General features: G+C 40.3%; 2 protein-coding genes across 2 annotated transcripts in view; both read right to left on the bottom strand.

Annotated features, from left to right (window-relative positions):
• Positions 1–3,575: 3,575 nt before the first annotated feature.
• Positions 3,576–5,952, bottom strand: Pgant7 (N-acetylgalactosaminyltransferase 7). The gene is made up of 2 exons (XM_069050827.1): positions 5,792–5,952; positions 3,576–5,737 (listed from the first exon to the last, which is right to left on the bottom strand). The coding sequence occupies exon 2, from the start codon at positions 5,710–5,712 to the stop codon at positions 3,961–3,963; it is 1,752 nt and encodes a 583-aa protein (XP_068906928.1). The 5' UTR covers positions 5,713–5,737; positions 5,792–5,952; the 3' UTR covers positions 3,576–3,960.
• A 10,203-nt stretch (positions 5,953–16,155) lies between these two features.
• Positions 16,156–26,616, bottom strand: part of oaf (out at first) — an 85,782-nt gene continuing 75,321 nt past the window's right edge. The window contains exon 4 of the mRNA XM_069050147.1: positions 16,156–16,836. Within this exon, the coding sequence (XP_068906248.1) occupies positions 16,520–16,836 (317 nt within the window). The 3' untranslated portion in view covers positions 16,156–16,519. The remainder of the gene's footprint in view (positions 16,837–26,616) is intronic.

Genomic DNA, 26,616 nt, shown 5'->3' with positions numbered 1-26,616 from the left:
AAATTGCAGTTGTTACTCTCGTGTCAAAAATAAATTACTCCCTAGGATTTAGGGATATTCGTTACTAGGTTGCCATAAATTTGGTTAGGTTGGAGGCTATGTGGTTTCTGGTGACAAACAAAAGATGTCCCAAAAATGTAAGACAGCAAATTAATTGTAACAGTTGCAAATGACTAATTTCTCGCTAAGTGATATATGATTTTTCGTTTCACAATCAATTTTAGTTACTGGCGGCGTATTTATTTGGATTTAATCTCTCAATTCAAGGTAACCAACCTTAGGCATTCAAAATAACTTTTGAAAATTCTAGTTACACACAACATGAAAAACGTTATTTCCCTAAAAGTTGGAATTTTAGGGAATAATTTATTTTTGACACGAGAGTAGGTTGGTTAAATTACTAGTTATTTTCATATTCCCCGGTCGGTACCTGTGATTTTTTGATTTTTCAAACATGGGGTAGTAAAATTTAATAAACAAGTAATAATTAAATGTACATATAGATATAAATCATAAACTATTCATTTGTTTAAATTGACATTGTCAAATAAATTGCAAAATGATTCAGTGTATTTTGTAAAAAGGTTAAAATGGAAAGTTCAAAACGAACTAGCGTGGTTGTATTGGCGCGAGAGAAGAGGGCCATAACAAATTTTTTCGTATCCCACCTCCACCCGGCGGCCCGGCAATTTTGCCGGAGTACATACACTATTACGGATAATACTATCAAGTAATAGTGCAGTGCTTATCAACATAATTACCGGCGTCTCGCCTCCACATTTTGACTTTTTTGTGTTTTATGTTCTGTGTCAATGTTAAGGAATTTCCTCACAATGTGACATGAGTATAATAATATACCTTTTTGAATTTCAACCACCAATGTGTTCTCTAAGTCCAAAATTTTTAAATTTTTAAAAAGAGATTGTGGTACTATTCCTGTTGCTGAAATTATAAATGGTAAAATCGAATTTTTTTCTAAACACCAAAGATTTCTCATAGCAACGGATAGTTCTAAATATTTATTAATTTTTGTATTATATGTCTGTGTTATATTGTGTGAATTTGGAACAGCTATATCTAAAAGATATGCTTGCTTTTGTTGTTTATTTAAAATAATAATGTCTGGTCTGTTATGCTGAATGTGAATGTCAGTTAAAACTGTGCGATTAAAATATAATTTGTAATTGTCATTTTCTAAACAACTTTCTGGTTTATAAATGTAATGTGGTTGTGTATCCTTTAATAAACTGAATTTAACTGCTAAATTCATGTGTATAATTTTTGCGAATATATCATGACGTTTTTTATATTCGCTTTGAGCCAAAACGGTGCAAGAAGAAATGATGTGTTCAATGGTTTCCTCTTCAGTTCCGCAAATCCTACATTTATCGATGATCGATTGTAAACCGCATATGTGTTTTTTATAATTTCTTGTATTTATAACACGATCTTGTATTGCAAATATAAAACCCTCAGTCTCAGGATGAATATTTGATTTTTTAAGCCATGCATGAGAAGCTTGAATATTAATTTCTGGCTGTTCTAGCTCTTTAAAATATCTCCCATGTAAAGACTTTTGTTTTATATTTGCTATAGTGTCAGGTATATTTGGCTCAACAATATCTGAAATTACATTATCACTTAAATTTAAAGGTGTGTAACCTTTATCCGCTGAAACCAAAGCATTAAAAAAAATGTTATCACGAGCTCTATTGAGAAAATAATTTTTTAGTGAAGCAATTTGATTGTGTTGTAGAATTTCTAGATTTGAAAAACCCCTACCACCATTTTCGCGTGGTAAATTAAATCTTTCAACAGCAGATTTGGGGTGATTTTACAAAATTTTGTAAAAAGAACTCTAGTTTGAATATTTATATTCTGTAAATTAGTTTTGGACCATTTTACCAAAAGAATAGGTCAACAATGGAACAGCATATGTATTAACTGCTTTAATTAAATTATTACCGTTTAATTTTGATTTTAAAATAGATTTAATTCTTAAATAAAATTGTTTTTCTAAATTTTCTTTTATAATTGAATGTTGAATATGATTTGATTGATTAATACCTAAATATTTATAAAATTCTCCTTTATTTAAATTATTATATTATAAAGCCATACCTTCAACAAAAAACGTTTCTGATTTTAACCCATCTGTGTAGAAACAGCATCTTGCATTTTGAAAATGAAAACCTAATTAAAGCCGATTGGTTAACTAGGTATGTGGGTATTAGAGATGTTCCACCCAATATATCCTTAGCGGAATCTGACTCAATTTTGGTTATTGTTTAGTTTTTACCAGTTTTCAGTTTGTGCGTGTCACCTTCTGTTTTTCTTTGTGTTTTTTATAAACTTGATTAAATTGCTCCAGTTTTTTTAGTTGTTGCATTTCGTTTCAAGTGTTCAAAATAATTAATAAATTAAAAATGAAAACATAACCTAAATATATTTTGTAAGTTGTAACTAGATTTTGACGTGGTACACTCTAGCGAAAATTTTTTATACCCAAGTACAGTCAAAACCAGCATTTTATTAAAATGTAATTTTGACAGTCCAGGAGTTTTTTGAATTTACTTAAACATTTCATAATTGTTTCGTTTCCTTGACAAAACAAATTTAGCATTAAAATACTTTCAACACATTTATGCACTATTGCGGGCAAAAAAAGTGGGACATCAACGTCATTGTCTTGACTTTTAATGTGAAATAACCCTTATCTTATTTGAATTGATTGACGTTGTCATTAAGTATTGTAGGTTGTAGGGAATGATTGTAAGTAAGCACGTAGTGAAGATTTATTTAAGGCAAAGTCCCAATCAAAATCTATCTTTATCAAAAGGAGAAAGCATTTGGAAAAGGAAAATAGGAGTATAAAATAAATTTTTAAACTGTCATCTGGAATAGTGTCAAAAAAATGACAATAAAGCTTAAACTACATCGAATTTTTCAAAACTGACAGAAATTTGATGTCCCACTTTTTTTGCCCGCAATAGCACATTCGATTAAAAAAGCTTTTCGCAATTCCATTCTTTCCAGTGAAGGTTAAAATTCGTGTGAAAGCACCCAATAAATCACTGATTTTTTTCCACGGCCGTAACTCATTTGACACGCTCGACAGGACAATGATCCTTAAACTACACTATCACTCCTGTCTTGCTGATTACATTTCGAATTGAAATTTATTACCCGACACTTTTATCGTCATTTCCCCGTCAATTCACACGAGCAATCGTGAATTTTCTGTGGTTTCCTTTTCGTCGCCGTATTTACCAATAAATTAGCCGCATCCTGAAATTGGCCTTTCGACGAACAAAACCAACTATTTTCGTACACGACATTCCAATTCTTTACCTGAGTTTTTGTCCCCTTCTCGTTTATCATTTTCCTTCCCATCAATTTTGGCGACGTTCCTGGCACTTGTTTCCCCTTCAAAACCGTCAATGGCGCATTTTTCAGTCTTATCCGAGCACATACCGCCCTCGAATCGATACAACAGAGATAAAACTGTTTCTGTTTTCAGTTGACAAACGATTTTTCGCGAGTCCTTATCACGAGAAAGGGGGATCGAGAGACGGTTCTTAAGAATTTGATACGTTTATTGACTTATGTACAAAAGAAACAAGATGAAGCGTCTACCTTATTCGATATACGAAATGTTGGGGGTTTTCCCAAATGAAAAAAAATGCAGGATCGGATCCTCAATAAATAATATTCAGGCGGGTAAATACTCCCTATCCTATAGTAACCAGTCAACCAGTTTTCCCAATTTACATAAATATAAAAACGTTGTTACAAAAGTATTTACACAACTAGTCGTTTCGTTACACGTATAAGGCACATTCTGATTGATCAAAAACGTAAGTACTCATTCATTGGAGAGGAAATAATCCTGATATGTAAAAAATAAAATCGGAAAAATCAACAGAATCGGATGAGTTGGAAGCTTGTCGGGTGCGGTCTTCACCATTTCGGCCTGATCTCCTTGAACGTCCACTGCTGGTAGGCGTTGTTGACGTCGCACGGCATCAAGGAGAGGTGCGAGGTTTGGGGGTGGAGCGCTATGCACTTCTTGTGCACCCTGTGGAGTATGGTGTGGGTGTTTTCGTCGTAGAGCCAGGGCCCGTCGACCGTCCCCATGCGGCAGAAAGCGAGCTTGATTCCTTGGGCGTCGGCCTCGATGCACCTCTCGCCCACCCCCAGCTGCCCCTTCGCGTTCAGTCTGATCAGCTGGTTGTTGCCGAAACCGTGGCAGTGCTGGATGGCCATCAGCGACGGCGGAGCGTGACCCAGGGTGTCCAGACACTTGCTGACCGCCACCGAGCGCATCTCGCCGAAGTGGATGTTGGGCGGCAGCTCGGGGTACTTGTCGAGGACGTCGTAGGCCACGTTCTCCATGAACCATTGGAAACTCTTGCAGTTGAGTCGCTTCTTCAGGGCGAGCTGTTCGGTGATGTCACCCATGTCGAGGAAGCGCGCCATGGGCTCGCGCGTGTAGAAGTACTCCTTGTACTTGTCGTCGAACCAGGTCTCTATGACGCGCTTGTAGTTGATGGTGATGAGAGGTCCCTTCTTCTTCTGGGCCAGCTTGCCGAAGTTGTACGGCATGAAGCTCCTGTAGACGTGTCCCACGCGGGAGCACGGCACCCACTCGATGCTGCCGCCGCACTGCCAGATCTTGAAGCTCAGCTCGAAGTTCTCCCCGCCCCAGACCAGGAGGCCGGGGTCGTACGCCCCCAGCTCGAGGAAGTACTCGCGGTTGATGGCGAAGAGGCCGCCGGCGTGAGTGGGGCTCTTGTACGGCTCGCTGTTGTGTTTCCGCGTGTTGAGCTCCTTCTGCGGCACTTCGTTCTCCTTGTACAACATGCCCCACTCGAAGATGCCGCGGAAGTGGCGGTCTTCGCCGTACACCGGACGGTACTCGAAGGTTTTGTGGTCGATGCCGTCGATCACCGGAACCGTCATCACGGTGCGGTCTCTGTAGATGGGGGCGAGAAGCGGGGGCAACCAGTTGGTGTTGACCTCGCAGTGGGCGTCCAAGAAGACGATCACTTCCCCTTTGGCTTCTTTCGCGCCGCGGGATCGCGTCCTGATCAGGCCCTCGCGTTGGGTGTTGCGGATCAGCCGCACTTTTCCGTTGAACTGCTCGATGTAGTTATCCAGGCGACTCTTGAGGTTCTCTTTGTCGCTGAAATCGTCGACGAGGAGGACCTCTTCGAGGACGTACGGCGGCGACCGGTTCAGAACCGAGTGGACGGTTCTCAAGAGCACCGACCAGCCCTCATTATGGAACACTATGATGACGCTGGTCGTGGGGAGCTTCTCGGGGTAGTCCCAGTGTTTGCATTCGGCGAGGCGCGTGTCCAATATCGTTCTATCCAGCGAGATTTCGTCGGAACAAGCGGCGTTCATCCCATACTCAGACTCGGATTGGTCGGCGTCATTCTGCTGGTCTTGACGCAAGTGGTGAGGTTTACCACCCTCGCCGGGACCCTCCCGTTCTTCTATTTCTTTCGGTTCGAAATTACCCAAACCTGTGACCAATTTGGGGCGTTCGCGGTGCGACAGTCGCGCGGCGATCGGCGACTCAAAATTGTAACTGTTCTCCCGGTTGTACGTTGACAGGAGGTACAGAATAAACAGCAGGAGTAGTACGCCGAAAGCTATCCTAATTGTTCGTGATTTTCTGCTCAAATACAGGCGCATAACGACCATTTTTTCGGTGAATGTTCGTCGAGTACTGCAAATGTGGAATGAGTTTAATTCGACACGGTGGTCTCGAATCGGGACTTACCTAACTCATAGGGGTTCTGTTCGTTAACGTTTCATTGGAATCGGGCCGAATATCGTGTGGTATTGTTTTAAAACGAGTTTTTAATTAGCCGTGAGAAACGTCAACACGTAAACACTGTACCGGTGAATTTGACATTGACGTTTCAATGTCGGTATTACAGGTTGTTTCATATTTGTCACGTCATTTCTTTTCTTGGGTTCTCGCCGATAGGTGGCGCTGGACAGATTTTTTCGAGCCGCCATCACCATCTCCGAAGAAATATCAAAAAATTATGGTAATACTAATGCCTGCACGCAATTCCCGCAACTTTATTTCACACTAACTGTTTCACCGACCTTTTAATAAATCTCGCGTCGAGGTAGGGTCGTTTGGGGTTTACGTGTAGGGCATGGCGGGGGATAATTGATGGTTTGTCGTCATTTAACAAATTTATTATTCTCCACAACTTAATATCGTAGTTTAATCATAATAATCATTCGTTTGTTGGGTAATTTTTCACCCAAACAATTTCACTATTAATAGATGTTTTTAGAATATTAGCTATAAAATTTTAATGGGTTTTATTCAAAATGTGAACGTCGATGTTGAACACAAAACCCCTCGGTAATTGCTTTCTGGCCGGATTGTGACTGAAAATAATTTAAATTTGAATTTTTGATGTGGGAAAACGGTCGAGCTGAAGGACTGGCTAATAAATGCCTCTCATCCCTTTGTTAATTGGGTAGGTTTTTGTGTAATAACCTTTCACCCTTATTTATTTACGCCAGATCGCCGTATTTTCGGCTTCGGGGCTGCTGCCCACCGCCCTTTTTTCCACCAGACCCGCAGAGATGAAGTGGGGAAAATCGAAAAGTCGTACGTGGACGGCGTGTTGTGGGTTGCATTCGTCACTACTAGTAAGGCCCCTTTAGCACATCATTTTTTAAGGAATCTACTATAGTAGTTTCGTCCTCCTAAAGAAGTAATTTTTTGTGGTGACGAGGGGGGTAAACGCGCCGAGAGCTTGATTAAAGCTTCGACTGGCAAGTGCAAAAAACGAAATGAAGCAAACCCCATCGAGAGCTGCGCCGTACCTATCTCCGAGCCGCAGCATAACTAATTGCTTTGGCAGATTGGCTTACACATCGAGGATTGGATCTATAGCACAGCACAAGTAAACAACTTCGGGCAAACATCAACTCAGCCCCGACATCGGAATATCGATTGCTCCGATGCAAGTTTCTCCCAAGTTGTAGAAAGCCATTGTAATTTGCTCAGACACAAGGTAAACATATCGGTGGAAAATTTTCGACTCGCCCCCAACATCGGACGAGTCTAATTGAACGCAACAGCAAATACGAGGCGAAGTTGACGTTGTTGCGGCAAAAAAAGTATTCCTAATTCAATTGTGTAGCTTTTAAAGTTGCGAGAAGTTGGACGGAATTTTGTCCCCCCCTCGCGAAAACTTCTTCGCCGATAAATCACTGGTAAACACCGGTTTAATGCGGTCCACCGCCTTCTTCGTCGTCTGCAAAAATGTGTTTCTGTTTGCGTCTCGTTCATTTTGATATTGAAAGGGAGGCTGTACAGTCGAAGCGCCCCCTGTCTAATTAACCGCATTATGGGCCCTCTGTGTGCAATCCAGAATGTAATTCCTGGCAAAAGCGTCTGTTGCACGCCGATTTATGACCGAGACTGTATAACGTTCCGCAGCTAACGAACGAGTATTTAGAAAATGTTCGCGGAAGACTTCAAATAAATTGAAGTTTGTAAAGTAGACAGTTATGCAACCAACAATACGCAATCCGATTGCGCGATTCTTGTAGCGGGGTGCACTCGTTGGAAACTCTCCTTAGCGGGGCAACCACCAGGAGGGAGAGAATCGGAAACCGCACAGAGAAAAGGAAAGTATCAATAAGTGGGAGGCAATATCGCTCATTCGTTTGTCGCATTCCATTTCTGACAGGCCAATATGGAGAGTTATTGGCGTCGGGTTAAAGGTCGCCCCGGGGTAAAAGACGCCGCCGTGCCACTTCCCAACAACAGAAAGGTCGTTTTTTCAGTTCCCGCAGAAAAAAAAAGCGGAGTAAATCAAAGAGTTTTGTCGTGGCGCCATTAGCGCCGTAAAACGATTTTTGATACGGCAGCGACTATTTGCATTTACATTCAATTTGTCACGTCTTGCTCAGATAACCTCCTCCAAATAATCGACAGGGTCGTTATTGAATTTTTATTGGGGGAGTTAAATGTCCCAGACGTCTTCGCACGAGTCGACGATTTGAAAGAGCCGAAAGATGTTTCGGGACGAGGATTGTTTTTCGGGTTAGGCGGGGGACGCACATCGTGATACGGAATAATACGCCACAGGATAATGGCAAGGAGCATCGTGAAAATTTGCTTTAAAGAATCCAGTTATCCGAGCCAGGGAGCGGAACGAGCGAGTCGACGTTGTGTGTATTTTCGTTTGGAAAAATAATACAGAGGGAGAAATCGGGTATGGGGTGCAGAAAAATTAGGATGTCCTGGGATGGCTCCGGATAGAAATTATAGTAGAGGGAGCACCTACAGCTTCATCAACGTTGCGAGATGCCAGCAATAACAGAAAAATTGAATGAAAATGTTTTCCAACGGCGCAACGAATATTTTTGCAATTTATAATTTACATAATATTGGGTTTAATGTGGCATGTTACAACTTTTTATATTCTTTGTTCCATTCGCCATCACAAAGTCTATTAAATTAATATTGTGTGTTTTCCGGCGCAACCATCATTTTTACAGTTCATATTGTTTTCCAACTGTCTGATTTAATGTTGAGATAGATTTGTGAATTCACATTCATTATTTTTTTTTGTTCATGATAGCTTCAGCAAAAAGGCAAATTTTTGAAGTGAAAACTTCGTTAGGCGCGCCACATACATTTTATTCCCGAGCAGTGAATTATTTTTTTTCATGCGACACGGTAAAATCGTTCGCAGCACAAGCTAAAATCGGAAAATCGTTCGCAGATCAGCGAAAATCGTTCGCAGCACGACACGGCAAGCTAAAATCAAGGGAGTCGAGTTTTTTAGCGGAGCGAGCGAAAAACAATCAACTGTGCGTCACTTGTAAATTTTAAATTTTCATTGTACGATGTGTTGTGACCTGACTGACCTCAGTGCAGAGGTGCAGGAGTAACTGTATAGATATACAGGATATTTCACGAGTGATAATGAGCCTGACGTAATTTAAAATGTAACCCACACTATATTTCCGAAAAAAGCTGGCTACTGTCATTAAAATGTCCGGCTTTTTTTGAAAATGTATTGTGGGTTGAATTTATTATTCCGTCAGGCTCATTATCCCTCGTGAAATACCCTGTATAGTTTTATATAATATAAACGATAAAGACAGGACAAATATTGTAAGTTTACAGATGAATGTAGGATTTCATACGTAATTCTCAATTATATGGCTTCAACAATTCATCTATTGGAAAAATTTTGTGTAGCAAAATATGAAGAGGAAAATGGACAAATTATCATCATACAGGGTATTGCTATGAAAACTTGTGTTGTGTTCAATATCATCGTCAAGAAAATAAAACTTAAACATCCAAACCTAACCTCACAAATTTTGCCACAGTGTTGACGTCTAAAAGCGGACGTATTTGCAGTTTCTATTGAAAAATACAGCTTTTTGATGTTTATTTAAAAACTGCATTGGATTTAAATAATATTAATTATTTATGCCTTGCTCCTTATTCCTCCAAGTACTATCATCCATAATGATATATTTTTTATAGAATAGGTAGGTATAGTCCAATTTTTACCCTTTTGAGGTGACGTCACGATGTCCTTCCTCGCTTTCTCTTTATTGAAACGACAGAAACAGAAAAAAACAAAAAAAAGGCACGTTTATTTATTGATGATCACTTTGAGGTTATTTTATGCTCCTGTCAATTTGACAATTTTTAATTTCTTTCACTTATTACATTGATTACAAACATAACCTTTCGAAGCAATTGTCAACAAATTTGACACATTTATAGTTATTTATGATCAATTCAAATTTGTTTCTGATCCTAGCTCAAACATACGTAAAGTTACTAGATAATGACGTCATCGCAAAAGGGTAAAAATTGGACTATAGTTGTAGGAAATGGATAGTGGGCGAGGAGAAGTTTATTATGTTTGACGTTGTATTTTCGAGAGACATTACAATTTATCATTAAAAGTTGTTACAAATCTTGTTTGCTTAAACTATATCCCACAAATTTTGGGGGCTCAACCGGGATAGAAACAAGATAAACAGAGAATTGTAGAAAGAAGAACGGTGATAAATTAGAGGAATTCTAATTATTTTACGGAAAAGTGAAAAACAAGTGACAGTTACGAGGAAATTAAAAAAAAAATGACATCATTGGGTGAAATTGCTTTTATCAGAGACAATATTAAAAATGCTCCTGTGAAGTCGATTAAAGCCCTTCATATGTTTATTTTCGAATCAGAAGGTGATCGAAAAAACAGATCAAGGCTGCGCACATTCAAAGGATTCGATTTCGACGAAAATTCTAAAGAATTTGAGACCAAACTAGAATACGTGGTTGAGACTTTGCAAGTAAGAGAGTTGATTTCTATTACTAATCTTCTCTGTCTCGACAATGATGGTGACGAAGACGAGCTATCAAGAAAAATTTGCTGCCACTTAATGAACCTTAGCATGTTGGAGAAAAATGAAGTAAATGAAGACGACGAAGATGATAAAGATGACGAAGATGATAAAGACGATGAAGATGATAAAGACGATGATGAAGACGATAAAGACGATGCAGAGCAATATGACGTGGTAACAGCTTCAAAGAAGAAAAATAGTAACAAAGAAAGAAGAGTCACAACCTCTAAGAAAAAAGAAAATAATACCAAAGATGACCAAGATGAAGAGAGAAATCAAAGAAGATTAAGAAGGGTAAATAACCTCGAAAGCAGCAGACACAACGATGATGAAGATGACGATTATGCAAAATGCAATTCATGTTTTCCGTTAAGTTTTAGAGATGTGGAAGATTCAATTCGTCCTTTTAGTGGTAATGACGAGTATCCTGTAGAAAAATGGATTCAAGACTTTGAAGATACTTCCGTTTTGTTAAGATGGGGTCGATTACAGAAATTCATTTTCGCCAAGAAATCTTTGAAAGGTCTTGCTAAACTTTATATACAGAGTGAATGTGGTATCTCTACTTGGAGTCAACTGCGAGAAGCTTTGTTGTCTGAATTCTCAACTCGACTCAATAGCGCACATTTACATCAGATGTTATCGTCAAGAAAAATTCAGAAGAAAGAAACTGTTCAGGAATATTTTTTGATTATGAAAGAACTGGCCTCAAGAGGTAATGTAGAAGATAATGCACTTATCCAATATACTATTGATGGCATCACCGACGACACGAGTAACAAAATTATTCTCTACGGAGCTAATAACTTAAAAGAGTTTAAAAGAAAACTTCAAATTTTCGAATCGTTGAGAGAAAATTCAATGAAGATGTTTAAAACTAAGAAAGAACCGGAGATTAAAGAAGAAGTAATGAAGAAGCAAGATATGAAATATAAAAAAGAAGAAGGCAAGCAAATTCGTTGTTTCAATTGTGGTTTAAAAGGCCATAGATCAACAGATTGCAAGTTCAAAGAGAAGGGAACAAAGTGCTTTAAATGTAATAATTATGGACATCGTGCAAAAGAATGTAACGAAGATAATAACCAGAAGAAACAAAGCGAAATTGAAAAGAAATTATCCCCAACAGTGTATTTGTCAAATTCATTGCAAGACGAAGAACCACCTGAAAATCATGAAATCTGCAACAGAGAAGTAACAGATCGAGTAAATTCAAGAAATTTCAAAAATGTAAAACTTTGTGGTACAGATTTTGAAGCTCTAATCGATACTGGAAGTGACGTTAATTTAATTAAGGCAAGTGCTTTTTTGAAAATAGGTGCACCACGCTTTGAAGAAACTCCACTTACACTCACTGGTTTAGGAAATGGAAAGGTAAAGACACTTGGAAAGTTTTCGACAAAAATAAACATTGATAATTGCGAACTTGTGACCGAAATTCACATTGTATCAGATGAAGCAATCTCCATAAATGACATAAATCTCATAATTGGAAGACCAATCTTGAATCAAGTAACGTTAATCATGAATTCCGAAGGAGTGATGGTAACTGAAAATGTAACCGAAATGAAAGAAACAAACTTACTGAATGATGAAAAGAAAGTACAAAAGAGAATCGCAGCAGAAGATGAGAATACAACAGAGGAAAATAATGCATTACCAGAAGGTGAAGTTTCGAAGAAAATTTCAGATGAAGACAAAATTGAAGATACTGAAGAGAATCTAAATGATGCACTGAAAATTACAAGCTCTGAAGATGACGTTGGTGTGGAGAGCGAAGAAAATCAAAATTTGGGCGAAACATTTGGGTCCGGTGAAGAAAAAAGAATCACGAATGAAGATATAGAAAGTTTAGGAAGAAAACTAGAAGCAGCTGTGGATAAAATAGCAAAAGAAATTAACTCCAATATACCTAAAAATGAAGATGATGTTACTCAGGTCAACCTTGAAGATAAGGAAGTGGAGGCTTGCGAAGAAGGAAGCACCGAAAAAGTTGAAGAAGATTTTGACAACTTGGGAAGAAGACTGGTTGAAGCTGTCGACAAAATGCCAAACGAGTTGAATTGCAAAAATGAAGAAAAAGATGTTTGTTCTGTTGATGTTTCTGAAGATAAGATTGAAAATTCTGAAAGAGAAGTTGTTACTCTAATTGAAGAAAGATATGAACTGCGCAAAGAAGCGAAACAACAGATTAAGAAGATCCACGAGGAAAACATCAAGAATTACAATAGGAAACGTAAAATGGCAAGAGAATATAAACCTGGAGACCAAGTTGCCATCAAAAGAAAAAGAACCCAATTTAAGACTAATGCCAAAATACTGCCCAAATATTTAGGTCGGTATGAAGTAATCAAGAAAATTGGAAATGACCGCTATGATGTTAAGAAGATCGGCACACATGACGGTCCGAGAACAACCAAATCATGCGCTGAGATGATGAAGCCCTGGTGTCAAGAAGATCTTGACTCGTTCGAGGCGAACGAATTTCAGGATGGCCGAGTTGTAGGAAATGGATAGTGGGCGAGGAGAAGTTTATTATGTTTGACGTTGTATTTTCGAGAGACATTACAATTTATCATTAAAAGTTGTTACAAATCTTGTTTGCTTAAACTATATCCCACATACATATTACTTAAAATCAGTAACGAGCTTCATAGAAGTTTTCACTTCTGTCGTGCGGTCTAAAAAAAAGAGTGCGCTTATCACTCTTTTTTTTGAAAAATATTTGTTTTAGTAAAGACTCAATAGATTTATTCATCAAAGCGGCATTAATTCATTCGCTCCATTCATTAATTTGTTTCTTGGTGATAACTTTAACAAAAAAAGCACCTGTCTGACTGCCGGGATTAATTAATTCATTAACTTTTTCCTAGACGGTAACTAATCGAAATGTTTGTAGGAAATATTTGATTGAATTGATTGATCATAAAAGCATTCAGTCTATTCAGCACCACAAAGCCTATTGAACGAATGATATCATTATATCCATTACATTATTACATTCGATTTCCAGTACAAAACATATTTTTCAGTTTTCTTTATTACACACTCGTTGCGTTATAACAGGTTTTTTTCATTTGATTAGCTTACCTTACCGAAGATATCGACAGATTTAACTCGATTTATCACACTTTTTTTTTAATATAAAATTTCTTCCAAATCAACAAGAACAAAAGGTGTCCCTCGAGCCGCCCCCGCAGACATCGGCCGACTCTACCCAATTTTCTCGTTTTAACAGATCCGAATCGGCGAAAGCCGCCTCCGATCAGGTGATTGTTCGCTCTCGCCTCCCTGGCGGATCTCCCGACGCTCTTCCTCCCTTATTAATGACGCTCTCACACTTTGGGAGTCGCTCCGGTGGCTTTCTCTGTTTACGAATGAATCGTAGATCTCCTCCTGGACGGGAGTCGCGTGTTTGCGCAAACCGCGACCGTGCCATCCCGTCCGGGCGATAAATAAATTATTACGGGACGCCTTCCTCTGGGGTCTTTTTATTCGAGAAGCATCACATTAGGGGAATAACGAGAAGAGTATTTTATGAAGCTAAAACACAGACTGGAATCCATAACCTTGCGGTTTATACGTTTCATTTCTCCGTTTTCGGTCGCTCCGGCCATTTACAACCGGCTTCATTCTTCGGGACATTAAACAAGATGTGGCAAAGCGCGACGGCCGTTACGACCACGGTGAAAAATCTCGCGGACGACGACGAAGTGTGGTTTTTGGGGGTTCGATCTCGAATCCAAAGCGAACTCCGCAGTCGGTGTTAACTTTTAAGCGGGATCGAGGACGTGGGAATCTCGCAGGCGACGCACTGTGGCCGGCTTAACCCCCAGCCACTCACCAAGGGTCGCCTTGTTTTATTTCTTTATTCCATTTTCATCACGCTTTCGTCCAAATAGAAAATTAATGCCTGCGGCACCGGACTTTTTTTTCCTCCCCCGCCTCCACAACCCTGTTTTGTTTGTGTTGTGGTTTTTCCGACTCGGTCGACGAGTCTTGTTAATCATCTTTGTATGTTTCATGTCCCGTTTTTGCCCTCCGCGGGGACCCTTTTTTCTCGGCCTAACCGTGCGGTTATTATTACGAAAATTAATTAAAACGGAATGAGTTTTATTTTATAATCTCCGCACCACCGCACATCGCTTCTCCCATTAAATTTGAACGGTATTAGGTTTTTTCTCGGTCGCGGGGGTTGCTTCCACGTTCGTGCCGCAAAAAGCACCGCTTATTAACGGTTCTTCGTCTCGACGTTCACAGATGTCGCGTCCGACGTCTGTCAAACGTCTTGTTTTATTTGCCGTCCGCGTGTCAAGGTCTAACCGGCGTATTCCCCGTCGGAATCCAACGCAAAGAGAATAATCTTTTGTCCTATAAAGCGGCAGCGGATCCATACGTCCGCCTGTCTGTCTCTCGGAGACGCTGGCGCCATTTCCCGGAGGAGCGGCGTCGAATGAGGTGCACTTACGGCGTCCGTTTTGACGTTTCCCCGACTTTCGGAGATATTCGTTTTTAACCTTGAGCCGCACTAATCTCACGCTAATGCAGCTGTGGATGTTTTCCTTGAAGTGCATACATCTAACTTGTCCAACTTGGGAGATCTGATGCAAAACTGCACTCCAACTTGCGCGAAGTCTTAAGGTGGATTTATGCGGAGACGAGAAGCGGGTTGGTTTTTATCAACAGGGCATCCTCGTCTCGCTGTCGGCCCCTTTCACTGTGCTGCACCGTCGAGGGATTAATTGCATCGAAACCGCGGCGGCGGCGGCGGTCCCAGATATGGAAGGCTTCCCCAAGTGCACACGAAAGTTGGACAGTTGTTGGCCGCACGGTGGCGCCACTTGCACAACGTTTGCAGACGGCAGTCGCACGGTGGCGCTGCACGTCACAGACAGTTGAAAACAAAACCGCCACCACCGAGTCAAGGTCAAGGTTGGATCTGACCGTTGTGGGAGTCGTCACCAAGGACTTCCCCTGGAAGTTTCGGTGCAGAATAGAAAATTTCCCGTTTGCTTATTAATTTTTTGTCTCGAGGTGTTTTTCGCCTGGAAAGTTCCTCGAGGATTCGTCCGGTGTATTTATCATAGGGGACGTCTGAAAGTTTTCCTTTTTGGTCCACTTAAAGCGACGCTGTTAATATCATTTTATCTGGAAAATTTCGTCGGAGTTCGTGTGCCGTATAAAAACTGGAGCTCATTTTTTATAAGGAAGTGGACACTGATATCCTGGAAGTAATTCCAGTCACCATCAATTCTGCCTACGTTTTCATCGACCCAAGATTAAAGCGGCAAATCGTCGGTTCCTACATAAAAAAAATAATAATCGAGTATCGGCGATTTTTATGGGGGCGCGGGGCGATCTTAGCATTCATCAATTATTTAATTTGAAAAGTTGGACGCGAGCCGGGAAAGTAATTACGGTGGGATATTTCCGAGGCATTTTTGTAATTCTGCTCAAGATTTGAGCTGAATTCCGGCCGGGGGAGGAATGTGAAAAATCAGCACTTTCCAGTGCTTTTTCCTGGGCGTAGGTGGGTGTTTGGACACGGTGTAAAAAATAGAAGGCCATTTTCTCGTGCGGTTTTTACGGTGGAAAGTCGATTTTTCTGTTAAATGAGCTGCCATTTAAACCTTTTTAACAATTCCTGAAGCGACCGGGACGATATTATCCTGGGGTCTGAAAAATGCGCCGTAACGCTGGGTGAAAAATGTCCGCCGCCATCATCAAAAGTCGAACTATTAAAAATACATTTATTTAAACAAACAGTACACTAGAAGCAGCGTATTAGGTAAAGTACATTGATGATTGGCTGTCGCAAATGAAATACTTACATTTATGGAGCTGGGGCGCTTCATGGAGGCGGCGCGGTCGCGGCCGCCTCCATGCGGTGCCGTTCGCGGCCTCGCGGACAAAACACAACGGAAAAGCAAGTTTGGCACGTAAAAATCATAAACACGCGTGTCTTGTCCGGAAGTTTGATCGAGAGACGTTGATGATCAAGTTACGACAACTAGAGATTATTCTAAGGCATGTTGGTCCTTGTCATGAAAGCAATTAAGGCAACACCGTCGTGCGGGAGGTCGGTCGTTCATCACGTTGGTCATTCGTCCCACAGACATTGCTGTTTCTGCGCGACGTAGTACGCGAACAGGTGACACTTTCTGCACGTTTTGATGCCGCAACGGTACGTCATGACCGAGTTCTTCGATTGACCTTTACCCTTGCAATACTTGAGGCCGCAAGGGTACCAACCTATGCACAGTTCTAAGTGGCACCGACAGGGCGACCGCATCTTCTTCATGTTGGTGCAGACGGGCACGGCCGGACGGACCTCGTCTTCGACGCTGTTGCTCAAGAAGTGGTTCACCGAAGAGGGGAAGCTCTTCAGGGCGGTCAGATAGGTCGTCTCGGGGATCCCTGCAAACGAAATGAATTTCACGAATTTCGAAATTAGATCTGCCCTTCCGCTGTTCGAACCGGAGCCCGCACAATCGTCAACAGATTAATCAATTAAAACTTTCCGATCGGTGTAATTAGTTGATTTACGGGCGGGTCGAGTCCCACCAGAGGGTCGTGGAATATGCAAAAGTGCGAAAACGACGTCCATAAATAATAAAGCGCCATCGATGGGGCGAGTCTGACCCCGCGGACCGATCACGAAATTTATCGTTTCGTCCATTAGACATGGTAGATTTTTGCCCATTCCTAGAATAGAACCGTCCCGGCGACTGGCTTTAAATACTGTTGGCATATTGATCGGAACGCGGAAATCTGGTCAAGCGTGAAAATTAACGAGGGGCACATTTCATTTTAATGGCGAGGCCACAAGTGCACCTCGTAAATTTTTAAACAGGGATGTTTTTCATCCGACGGTGGCGTTACGTAAACAATTTGTACGCGGGGCTTAATTGGCCTGGAACGGGACGCGTATACCTGCGTCGTTGCGTATAATTTTTTTGCTGACAGGGGACGCGGCGGCGGCGGCGATTTTCATTTCGGTAATTGAACAGAGATAAGCTTTGATAATGTTTCGGCTCTAGTTATCCCGTTAGCATCTGGTTTGAAATATTGATTATCGTTCGCCATGTGAATGTTCAATGATCCACGGTAAAGCGAGGAATGTGTTAATAAATCAGGCGAACGGTCCGCCGCCATAATCTCCGAATGTCTATGCGAGACGTGGATGACGGTAAAGACGACGGCGGTGCGGTTTCCTTTCATTAATCATCCGGTCCGGGATTGTCAACGGGATCCGATCCCGGCAGCTTCTTCGACTTGATGATGTCTCCCGAACGGGAGGGTCTCAGGTGCGCCGCCACCCACAGCACTCCCCAACCATAGATGTTAATTGTTTAATTTTCAAGTTAATCCGGCGCATCCACCATTTTTTGAGAATCGGTGGACGCGCCGAAAAAACTCCTAATTTAATCCCAATTGCCGATTCTACCGATTCGCCGCCATTTTCTTTCGCGTCTTGCGCTAGCCCAGCGCATCCACCAAACTTATCTGGCCCATTTATCGTCAGATAAATGAGCGGACTTGACGTGTTTCCACCGTGGCACTTGCCAACCATAGATGTTAATGGTTTAATTTTCAAGTTAATCCGGCGCATCCACCATTTTTTGAGAATCAGTGGACGCGCCGAAAAAATTCCTAATTTAATCCCAATTGCCGATTCTACCGATTCGCCGTCATTTTCTTTCGCGTCTTGCGCTAGCCCAGCGCATCCACCAAACTTATCTGCGCCATTTATCGTCAGATAAATGAGCGGACTTGACGTATTTCCACCGTGGCACTTGCCAACCGTAGATGTTAATTGCTTAATTTTCAAGTTAATCCGGCGCATCCACCATTTTTTGAGAATCAGTGAACGCGCAGAAAAAATTCCTAATTTAATCGCAATTGCCGATTCTACTGATTCGTCAACACCACCGAACAGAGCTTTCATTGGTTTAATTTTCAAATTAACCCAGCGCATCCACCATTTTATGAGAATCGGTGGACGCGCCGAAAAAATCCTAATTTAATCCCAATTGCCGATTCTACCGATTCGCCGTCATTTTCTTTCGCGTCTTGCGCTAGCCCAGCGCATCCACCAAACTTATCTGCGCCATTTATCGTCAGATAAATGAGCGGATTTGACGTGTTTCCACCGTGGCAACCATAGATGTTAATTGTTTAATTTTCAAGCTAATCCGGCGCATCCACCGTTTTTTTGAGAATCGGTGGACGCGCCGAAAAAACTCCTAATTTAATCGCAATTGCCGATTCTACCGATTCGTCAACACCACCATCGAACAGAGCTTTCATTGGTTTAATTTTCAAGTTAACCCAGCGCATCCACCATTTTTTGAGAATCGGTGGACGCGCCGAAAAAATCCTAATTTAATCCCAATTGCCGATTGTACCGATTCGCCGACACCACCGAACAAGTCTGTCGTCAGTTTCTTTCGCGTCTTGCGCTAGCCCAGCGCATCCACCAGACTTATCTGCGCCATTTAGCGTCAGATCTACGAAACGAGCGGACTTTCCACTGCATTTTATCGACGACTTCGCATCGACACACAAACTCGTATTGCCGCTCTCGTGTCAGTCTAATTTCAGCTCGGTTCGGGGCTTATTTCTGTGGCAATTTGTTGCCGAGCAATTACCAACCCCACAAGTTTTTCGTAAAAAACACGAATTTATCCGAGAAAATTAAATTTCGCTCGTGATACCGGCGGTGAGCGTTCTCTCCGGAATATTGTCTCCGGATCCGGTTTTGCGTTTCGTTAATTATCCTGTCGAAGACAAAGCTCCTGCAGTTGAGCTTTCTCAACTGGGTTACAGTCAAGAGTTCTTGTCCTTATTTGTCTGCGGCGAGGTCATCACAAGCGATGACCAAGTTCGCCGCTAATTTGACCCTCAACGGGGACAATACGCGCGGGAATTAATTGTCGAGGTGGATGAACGGGGTGCAGCTGCGTCTCGTCTTCTCCGGAATAAATAAGAAGCCGCACTGCATCGAGCAGACTCAACTTGTAATTAAATATTGATCTCGTTAAGGGAAGCTAATAATATTCGTCGTAACGGGGGGAGGTCGTTGCCTTCCGGCAATAATTTAATCACTAGATATTTGGAAAAACAAGTAACTTTTTCTCCACTTCTCCGTTAAAAGTGAGTCGATGATCGAGGAACAATTAGACGGAGACAAGTCAAAGTTCACTCTTTGGTTATTAAAAGGCGAAGAATCCTGACGAGATCGATCGGTCGGAGTCCATCAATTAGCACCCCTAATTCCTGCGAATCGAACAATCCGGCCGGCAAACACCCTCGCCGTGTTTATGCACTCCCCCGGAAAAATTCCAATAAGATAACTTCAATAAACATGCAAGTGGCGTGGCGGCATTTATACAGGAACATTCTCCCTGGGAAGTTCCGACTCCACGTGAAGCCGACCGTCAAATTCATATTTTTATCCCCCCGAAGTATTTCCATTTCGTAACGAACAGTTTATTGTGCCGGTTTGATGCACGCTTAAAGTTTCCTAGTGTAATAAACGAAGCGCCGGATTAGCGTCGGCCGTGCATAATTTAATCCTTTTTGCGTGTAAACATGCCCCTTTATGGTTCGAACGGATCGGGCGAGGGGGCCCGCAGAAAAACAAAAATATACAAATCGAGGAAAACATGGCGGCGGCGTCTATTTTACATAATAAATACGTTCAAAGGGGAGCGACTTAGCGGGCGAGGCCAGGTCCAGGATTCTCCTATTGGGGCCGACGAAGGGGACTTGTTAATCACATGAAACAATTTTCATGAATTGTTTTTTATAATTAGGGTAAGAACGAAAATAACTAATTAACGGGGAGTATCGGATAATGAGGTGAATGTCGGCAGCTCTTTGTTAATGAAAAATGTGTGACTTTCCCCGAGGGGTTGAGGCTTAATATTATGATTTTTATGAAGTTGCGGCAGCGGTATTTTTTTAAAAGAATTTTAAAAACAAATGGAGATGCTCAGCGAAAGGTCAAAAATAATTACGAGTAGTCTTCAATTGTAACGGGTCTTCAAATAAATTTATATTTAGAGCAATCTATGGAAATTCAATTGTTTGCAACATTTTTCCAGCGTAGAAAATGACACAAGAAAGATCTGATATTTTAACGAAATAAAATTAGGTTAGAAAATATTTTTTTTGTTCGACACTGTCAAAATTTGAGAATTTTCGCCTGTGTGAACGGATTTTGATAAATTTGACAACTTGTCAAAACGAAACGTCAAGCTAATTTTAAAGATTTTTAGCGATTTGGAGCCTTTAAGGGGCTCGTCGAACAAAAAAACGTTGTATTCAACTCGTTCTTGTGTAATTTGGGCTTTTTTGGCACTCGTGGACCTTTAAAACTCTCGTTTCACTCGAGTTTTAAACTGGTCCACTCATGCCAAAAAAAGCATTACACACGAACTCGTTAAATAAATAACTATGTCAGAAGAGCACGGGGAGGTCTCGGCCGCCAAGACATTATTAGTTGTTATCAGACAAAGGGAATAAAGAACTTAACGGTCCGCGCGCGTGTACCCAACGCTCTACTCTCCAGTTAATCTGGTACTACCCTTGCGTCCCACACGAACGTTCCGTTCGTCAGAGGGGTTGCCCCCCCTGACGCGTTCTCAAGAACAGTGATAACATGTTTCTAAAAATAACTCTATTCGGTATAAGGAGTACAGGCAAAACATTAAAATAACAAAATAAATCTTTCCCACGAGTGGCGCCGACAACTATTTATTTTTGTAGTGCATTCTCCGTATTCCCCCTCCACGGAATATGACAATTTGAAATTGGGAAAAAGCTTACTATGCAACCTGTGTAACTCCGGAGAATAATTGGTTACCTACAAAAATTACTTTACACTGTTAACAGAATTAGAATGTCGCCTACGCCTACTCTAAATATATATTTATTTGAAGGCCCGATAGAATTTGCAGAGGTTTATGATATCATAATGTTACACTTTTTATTTAGCTGTCGATGCAGTTCCTTTTACGAATAAAGATGGCAAAAACTTCATTAAAATAGAAAAGTTCTGGTTGTGAGAATTACATTTTATTTTGTTCTTTCTTTTCTTTTTTTTTATACCCACCAATAGTCATTATTTCGGATAACATACGTTAAACTGAATTAGTTACAAGAAGAGAAGGTAGAGGATGGGGCCACCCGGTACCCCACCACATTTTTGCCACGCCCACCAACCTTGACCGTGGTGATCCCACCACATCACTGAATATATCGCGCGTTCAAATGAAATCCTGGGCTGAGTAGGCGTTGGAAAAAATAAACGGTTTAGAACAGTGTAAAGTTTGAATTTCCCGCCGTTTGACACGAATGACATTTGTTTATATTTAATCAGGACATAATTGAACGAGTTTGTTTTCAGCAAAGAGTGCCCTTAGATATTTGCTTCGAGAATAGGAATCGTTAAGATATTCTATTTTTAATCTAAAACATTGCAAAGAAAGAAAAAAACAAGATTTTTTTGGCCCTAAATTTTAGGTTAGCTGTCAACACACGCCACGCTGTAAAAAAGCACAACAATTGACGGTTTCCAACGCCTTCCCAGCCCAGGATTTCATTTGAACGCGCGATATTTGCGTTTGAGGTTAAAACAACTTTCTTTTGCTTCGACATCAGCAAAATTAACCTGGTATTAAAAAGTGTTTCGTTTCGTAACAAAAAAATCATAATCTTTTTAACAAGACATCTGCAACAAAGTCTCTGCGCTGTACTTTAGTTTAGTTTCTAGAATATTGCTCCGCTTGCATGTATGATGTGCATACATCAAAGTAAGTTTTGAAAGTTTATGTCGTCGGATTACGTTTTTTGTCCCAAAGAAGAAGGATACGTTCATGTTCGTCCTTAAACCTTATTCTATTTACTACTGTTACACCGGTTACGTTTTCTCTCTGGTCTTGGTTATAGCAACAAAATTTTAAGTTTTTAAGCGTCGTTCACGCTCCTAAAATGTTTCCATGGGTGACAAATTAGGTGATGACGGTGGCCGCCGCAATCGAAAGCTTTTACCCGAAACTTGTTTGGCAACTTTTAGTTCGGCCGATTTGAATCTCGGAACCGCTTTGAAACATTTGCCCGGATTTCACATTATCATAACAGAACGTACCGAAAAAAATCGAAAATTTCGTAACGTAACATTAATGTGTGCGTCACGCCATCGAATCAGATAATCCGGGTCCATTAGCACCGACCATTGTGTGTTAGCCGACCCCATCTAGTTTTCCGTACTTGTTGCTACGATTAACCCGATCGAATTTTCGCTTTTTCTCTTTCACTCGACGACGGCTGCACCATTTAACATATTTATCAAAAACTATTGGGTCTGCATTGTCTAATTTGAATTGAAATGTTAATTTATTTTATTTACGTTGGGTTGTTTACACGGCGTCCTGTTCAAACAGCGAACGCCGGGGAATATCATATACAGAAAATGTAAATAAGCGATTGTTAAATCCAAGTGTTGCAAGTGAAAACGAACGAGCGAAATTAAAGCCGGAACGGTTCGCAGAGGTCAGAAAGAAAGACGACACCGCAATTGTGGTGTCTTTCTTTTCGCGAGATCGACGCCAGCCGGAGGTTGTCCTTTCATCCGGATCCGCCGAAAGGGAAACATCTCCGAGAGCGCGCAAACTTCAAGTTCTCCTCCCTTTATTAATGCTGTTGACCTTTCGGAGGTCACGGAGATAATTTCTCTTCGGTCCGTCTTGGGGTCGGCCGTGTCTTCTTGGCCAATTTATATGCAAATGCAAGTTTTGCCGGTGCGAAGGTGTGGAGATGGCCGGCCGTTAGGGATTATCACACGCGCGTCAACCCCCGCGATCAAGTCACGCACCACCTCGATTACATGTGACTAGGTTAGGATAACAACGTGATGTATTGCCATAATCCTGTAGGCGACGTATCTCCGGTTCATTATAGCTCCACGAGCTAGTTAATTAGGTGCACATTGTACGGAGTATACGTGTTCATGCACCAAGGCGTATATTTATATGCAAATTGTCGCGACGCTAAATTAGCCTCTGTGTGTTTGGAGAGACGACGAAGCCACGGCTTATCTGCAGACGTGTCGCTCCTAATCTTTCACTTGACGCTGATTGCTACCTTTTGAAAGTGCAAAAGCAAAAATGGTGGAGCTGGGTTGACTTCACCCGAAGAAATCTCTGTTTTCAAAAACCACTTCACCGTTCAGTGTAGATAAAGGAAAAACAACTGGAAGGCTTCCAGAATCTGAGGAAGCGGCCGATGATTGAAGGATTGTGGGTTGTCATACCCCCAAACATTTTGCAATACAGGGTGTTTAAAAAATGACGAAACAACGCTATACCACATGATTCAGGGACACTCCCAGAGTAACTGCTAGAAAAATTGTCAACTAAAATAAACAATACGTAAAAGTAAATTCATAGGTAGGAAACTCAATGCGCAATTAGTTACCTAATTAATAGCTTGGTTACTAGAGCAGTTTCATGATTTTTGTGCAAAACATGAAAAGTAAAACTTGATAGGTATAAAAGTACCATTTATTGATTTTAAATAAAAATTATTGTTGAACATCATTTTAAATATGTATGTCTTTTACTTCAAAAGTTGTTGAAATATTAAGAATTAACAATTTTAGATACCGATTCTATAGCCTCCATATCTTCAAAGAATCACGAGATAGAATTTTTTTAACATTTTTCCCATGCTCAGAGGGTGTCTCTGAATAGTGAGCAATGGCGCTGTTCCGTCATTTTTTAAGCACCCTGTATATGGATACTTTAAAGAGCAAGTGTTTAAGTGACAGTTTGAAAACTGCAGCAAGAAAATACAAGTTAGGTGAAAAGCGTAACGCATAATTTTTGAAAAAAATCCAAAGACCGTTCAATTTGTGTTTTAAAAAAGATTTCTACTGATATTTTCTTTTTGGTCTTTTCGATGACCTTGAAAAAGTTGTGTTATTAAAAAAAAATAGGTTTTTTCAGGAAATTTCTTATGTAAATTGAAATTTTTTTTGACCGTCGGGTAGACAATTAAAAGATGTATTAAAAACGGTAGTAAAAATGCGACGTTGCCGTTTAAAAAACCACTGATGACATCATAACTCTTTCAAGGTCATCAAAAACAGCAAACAGATACCATCAACACAAAGCTTTTTGAAAACGCTAGTTCACCTGTTTTTGCGCTTTTCTCGAAAATCATTCATTTCTATTTTATTAGGGTGTTTCCAGACTTTTTTGTCACACCGTATGTACGAGTACCTTTGTTTTTGACAACTCCACTTAGAAACATTGTGGATATCCTACGCTGGGTCGAAGCACCAGAAAAAGCAGCTTTTCTAATAAAGGATTACAGTCGATTGTACCGTTCACAAGTTTAAATAGAAATCGAACGAGTCATCTAAACGAAACTTAATTCTGAATGGAGAAAATTGACAAAAGATCGCTAAGAGAAAAACCTCTCTCAGGATAAAAACCAAATACCAAAAGCCAATGTACATACTTAATGTTTTTTTCTATGTGGTTATTTAAAATCGAGGATTTACTTTAATAGACCAAACAATTTAGGAGATTCAGGACAGAGAATTCGCGCTGAAATGGAACAAATCAGCCCTGACATTATTGAGCGCGGTGTACAGTGTTTACACTCATATGTTAGTGCCAAATACTGGGTGCCCCAAAATTCGCGGAACAACTCAATGAGGCAATGTCAACTCATGTTAGAAGATAACGAGAAAAATAATAAAACAATTCTATACCTCTTAGATTTGAAGATATGGGGGCTCAAAATGTGCAGCTTTGATCTCATTTATTTTAAATATTAAAAAAGATTTGGACTATTTGTCTTTTACTACCCAGTGGCCTAATAATTCTGAACGATTGTGATGAGGTTTGCAATTATTTTCTTCATTATTTCCAGCGTTTTCAAGTAGTAATTTTGTATTCGTTTTACCTAAAATAGCGTACGGCAACATGGCTCTGATTTTTCCCTCTCATTTCCATGGATACAACAAAAATGAAATATTTGCAGATTATTGGATGCATAGAATGTTTTTAAATGTTGCCACATTTAGTGTAACGAAAAGGTCTATATCTTCCACAAAAAAGAAGATTGATTTTTTTAAACATTTTTACCTGCTATATTAATAATTACTTAACAACGTACTACTACGTTGTTCCGCGAATTTTGGGGCACACAGTATAGTTGGCGGGAGACAAATTCAACATTTGCGTTACATTTTATTGTTAACCTTAGATGTATGTTTGTTTTTTTGAGGTCAATTACAATTTTTACTTCAAAAATTAAATTACATTTTTGAAGTAAAATTTGTTATTTTCTCAATTTTTTTTTTATGTAAGATACCAAATTTTTAATTCATCGTTTATATAGTAGGAAGGTCTAGCAGAAAGAGAATAAAAAAGTGGGGGTTGTCATTTAAAAAAAATTGGTGATGACGTCATAGCTCAAAAATGGATGCATAATGTCCCAAGTGAAGCAACTTAAAATAAACATTATGAGAAATAAAAATTGACCTGTTTCAGCGTTTTCGACAAATGTCATTAGTTTTGAAATTACTGAATTTATTCCATAAGTAACTTCCACACTGTATTTTTCAATTCGAAAGCAGTGGCTGTTACAGCCTGGAAACCAAACGATGCATGTTCCAATCTGGACCTCACAAATGAAAAATATCAGCGGAAAAACGTACGGCAGTGCTGGAAATTTTTGCAGTTGTAGATGACAAAACCTAAAGCTTTGATTGATGAGATTTTTTTTAAACAATATCTACATTTGTTTTTTCTTTTATACAGGGTGTCTCAGCTAAGACTTTCGAGCCTAATAACTCAGTTAATTTTCAGCGGATTTTTGTGAAATTTAAAATGCACATATTTTAGACGGTGAAGAATAAAATCCCATTAATGCAATCACCCATGTCTTAAAAACGTAATTTTTACATGCCTTTTTAAAATGTTGAATCAATAAGATTTACATAAAAAATTGATCGTCAATAAAAAATGCTGTAGGGAAAAACTCGTCCTAGAAAGACGTCTGGTTTGCAAGAAAAAGCAAAAAACTGTGTTGAACGTGGCGCAGATGCAAAAACGTAGACGCGTATGAAACAAACGCGCAATTTTGCAGAATTTTGGTCATCCCTTTTCGCAGAAGCGC

The sequence above is a fragment of the Tenebrio molitor genome, chromosome 6 (genome assembly GCF_963966145.1).
Source record: "Tenebrio molitor chromosome 6, icTenMoli1.1, whole genome shotgun sequence".
Classification (NCBI taxonomy): Eukaryota; Metazoa; Arthropoda; class Insecta; order Coleoptera; family Tenebrionidae; genus Tenebrio; species Tenebrio molitor.
Note: the sequence above shows the minus strand (reverse complement) of the source record. Positions and strands in the feature narration are given on the sequence as shown.

What these genes read in the sequence shown, in the direction of transcription:
- Pgant7 (XM_069050827.1), bottom strand. Translation starts at nt 5,712, where the DNA reads ATGGTCGTTATGCGCCTGTATTTGAGCAGAAAATCACGAACAATTAGG.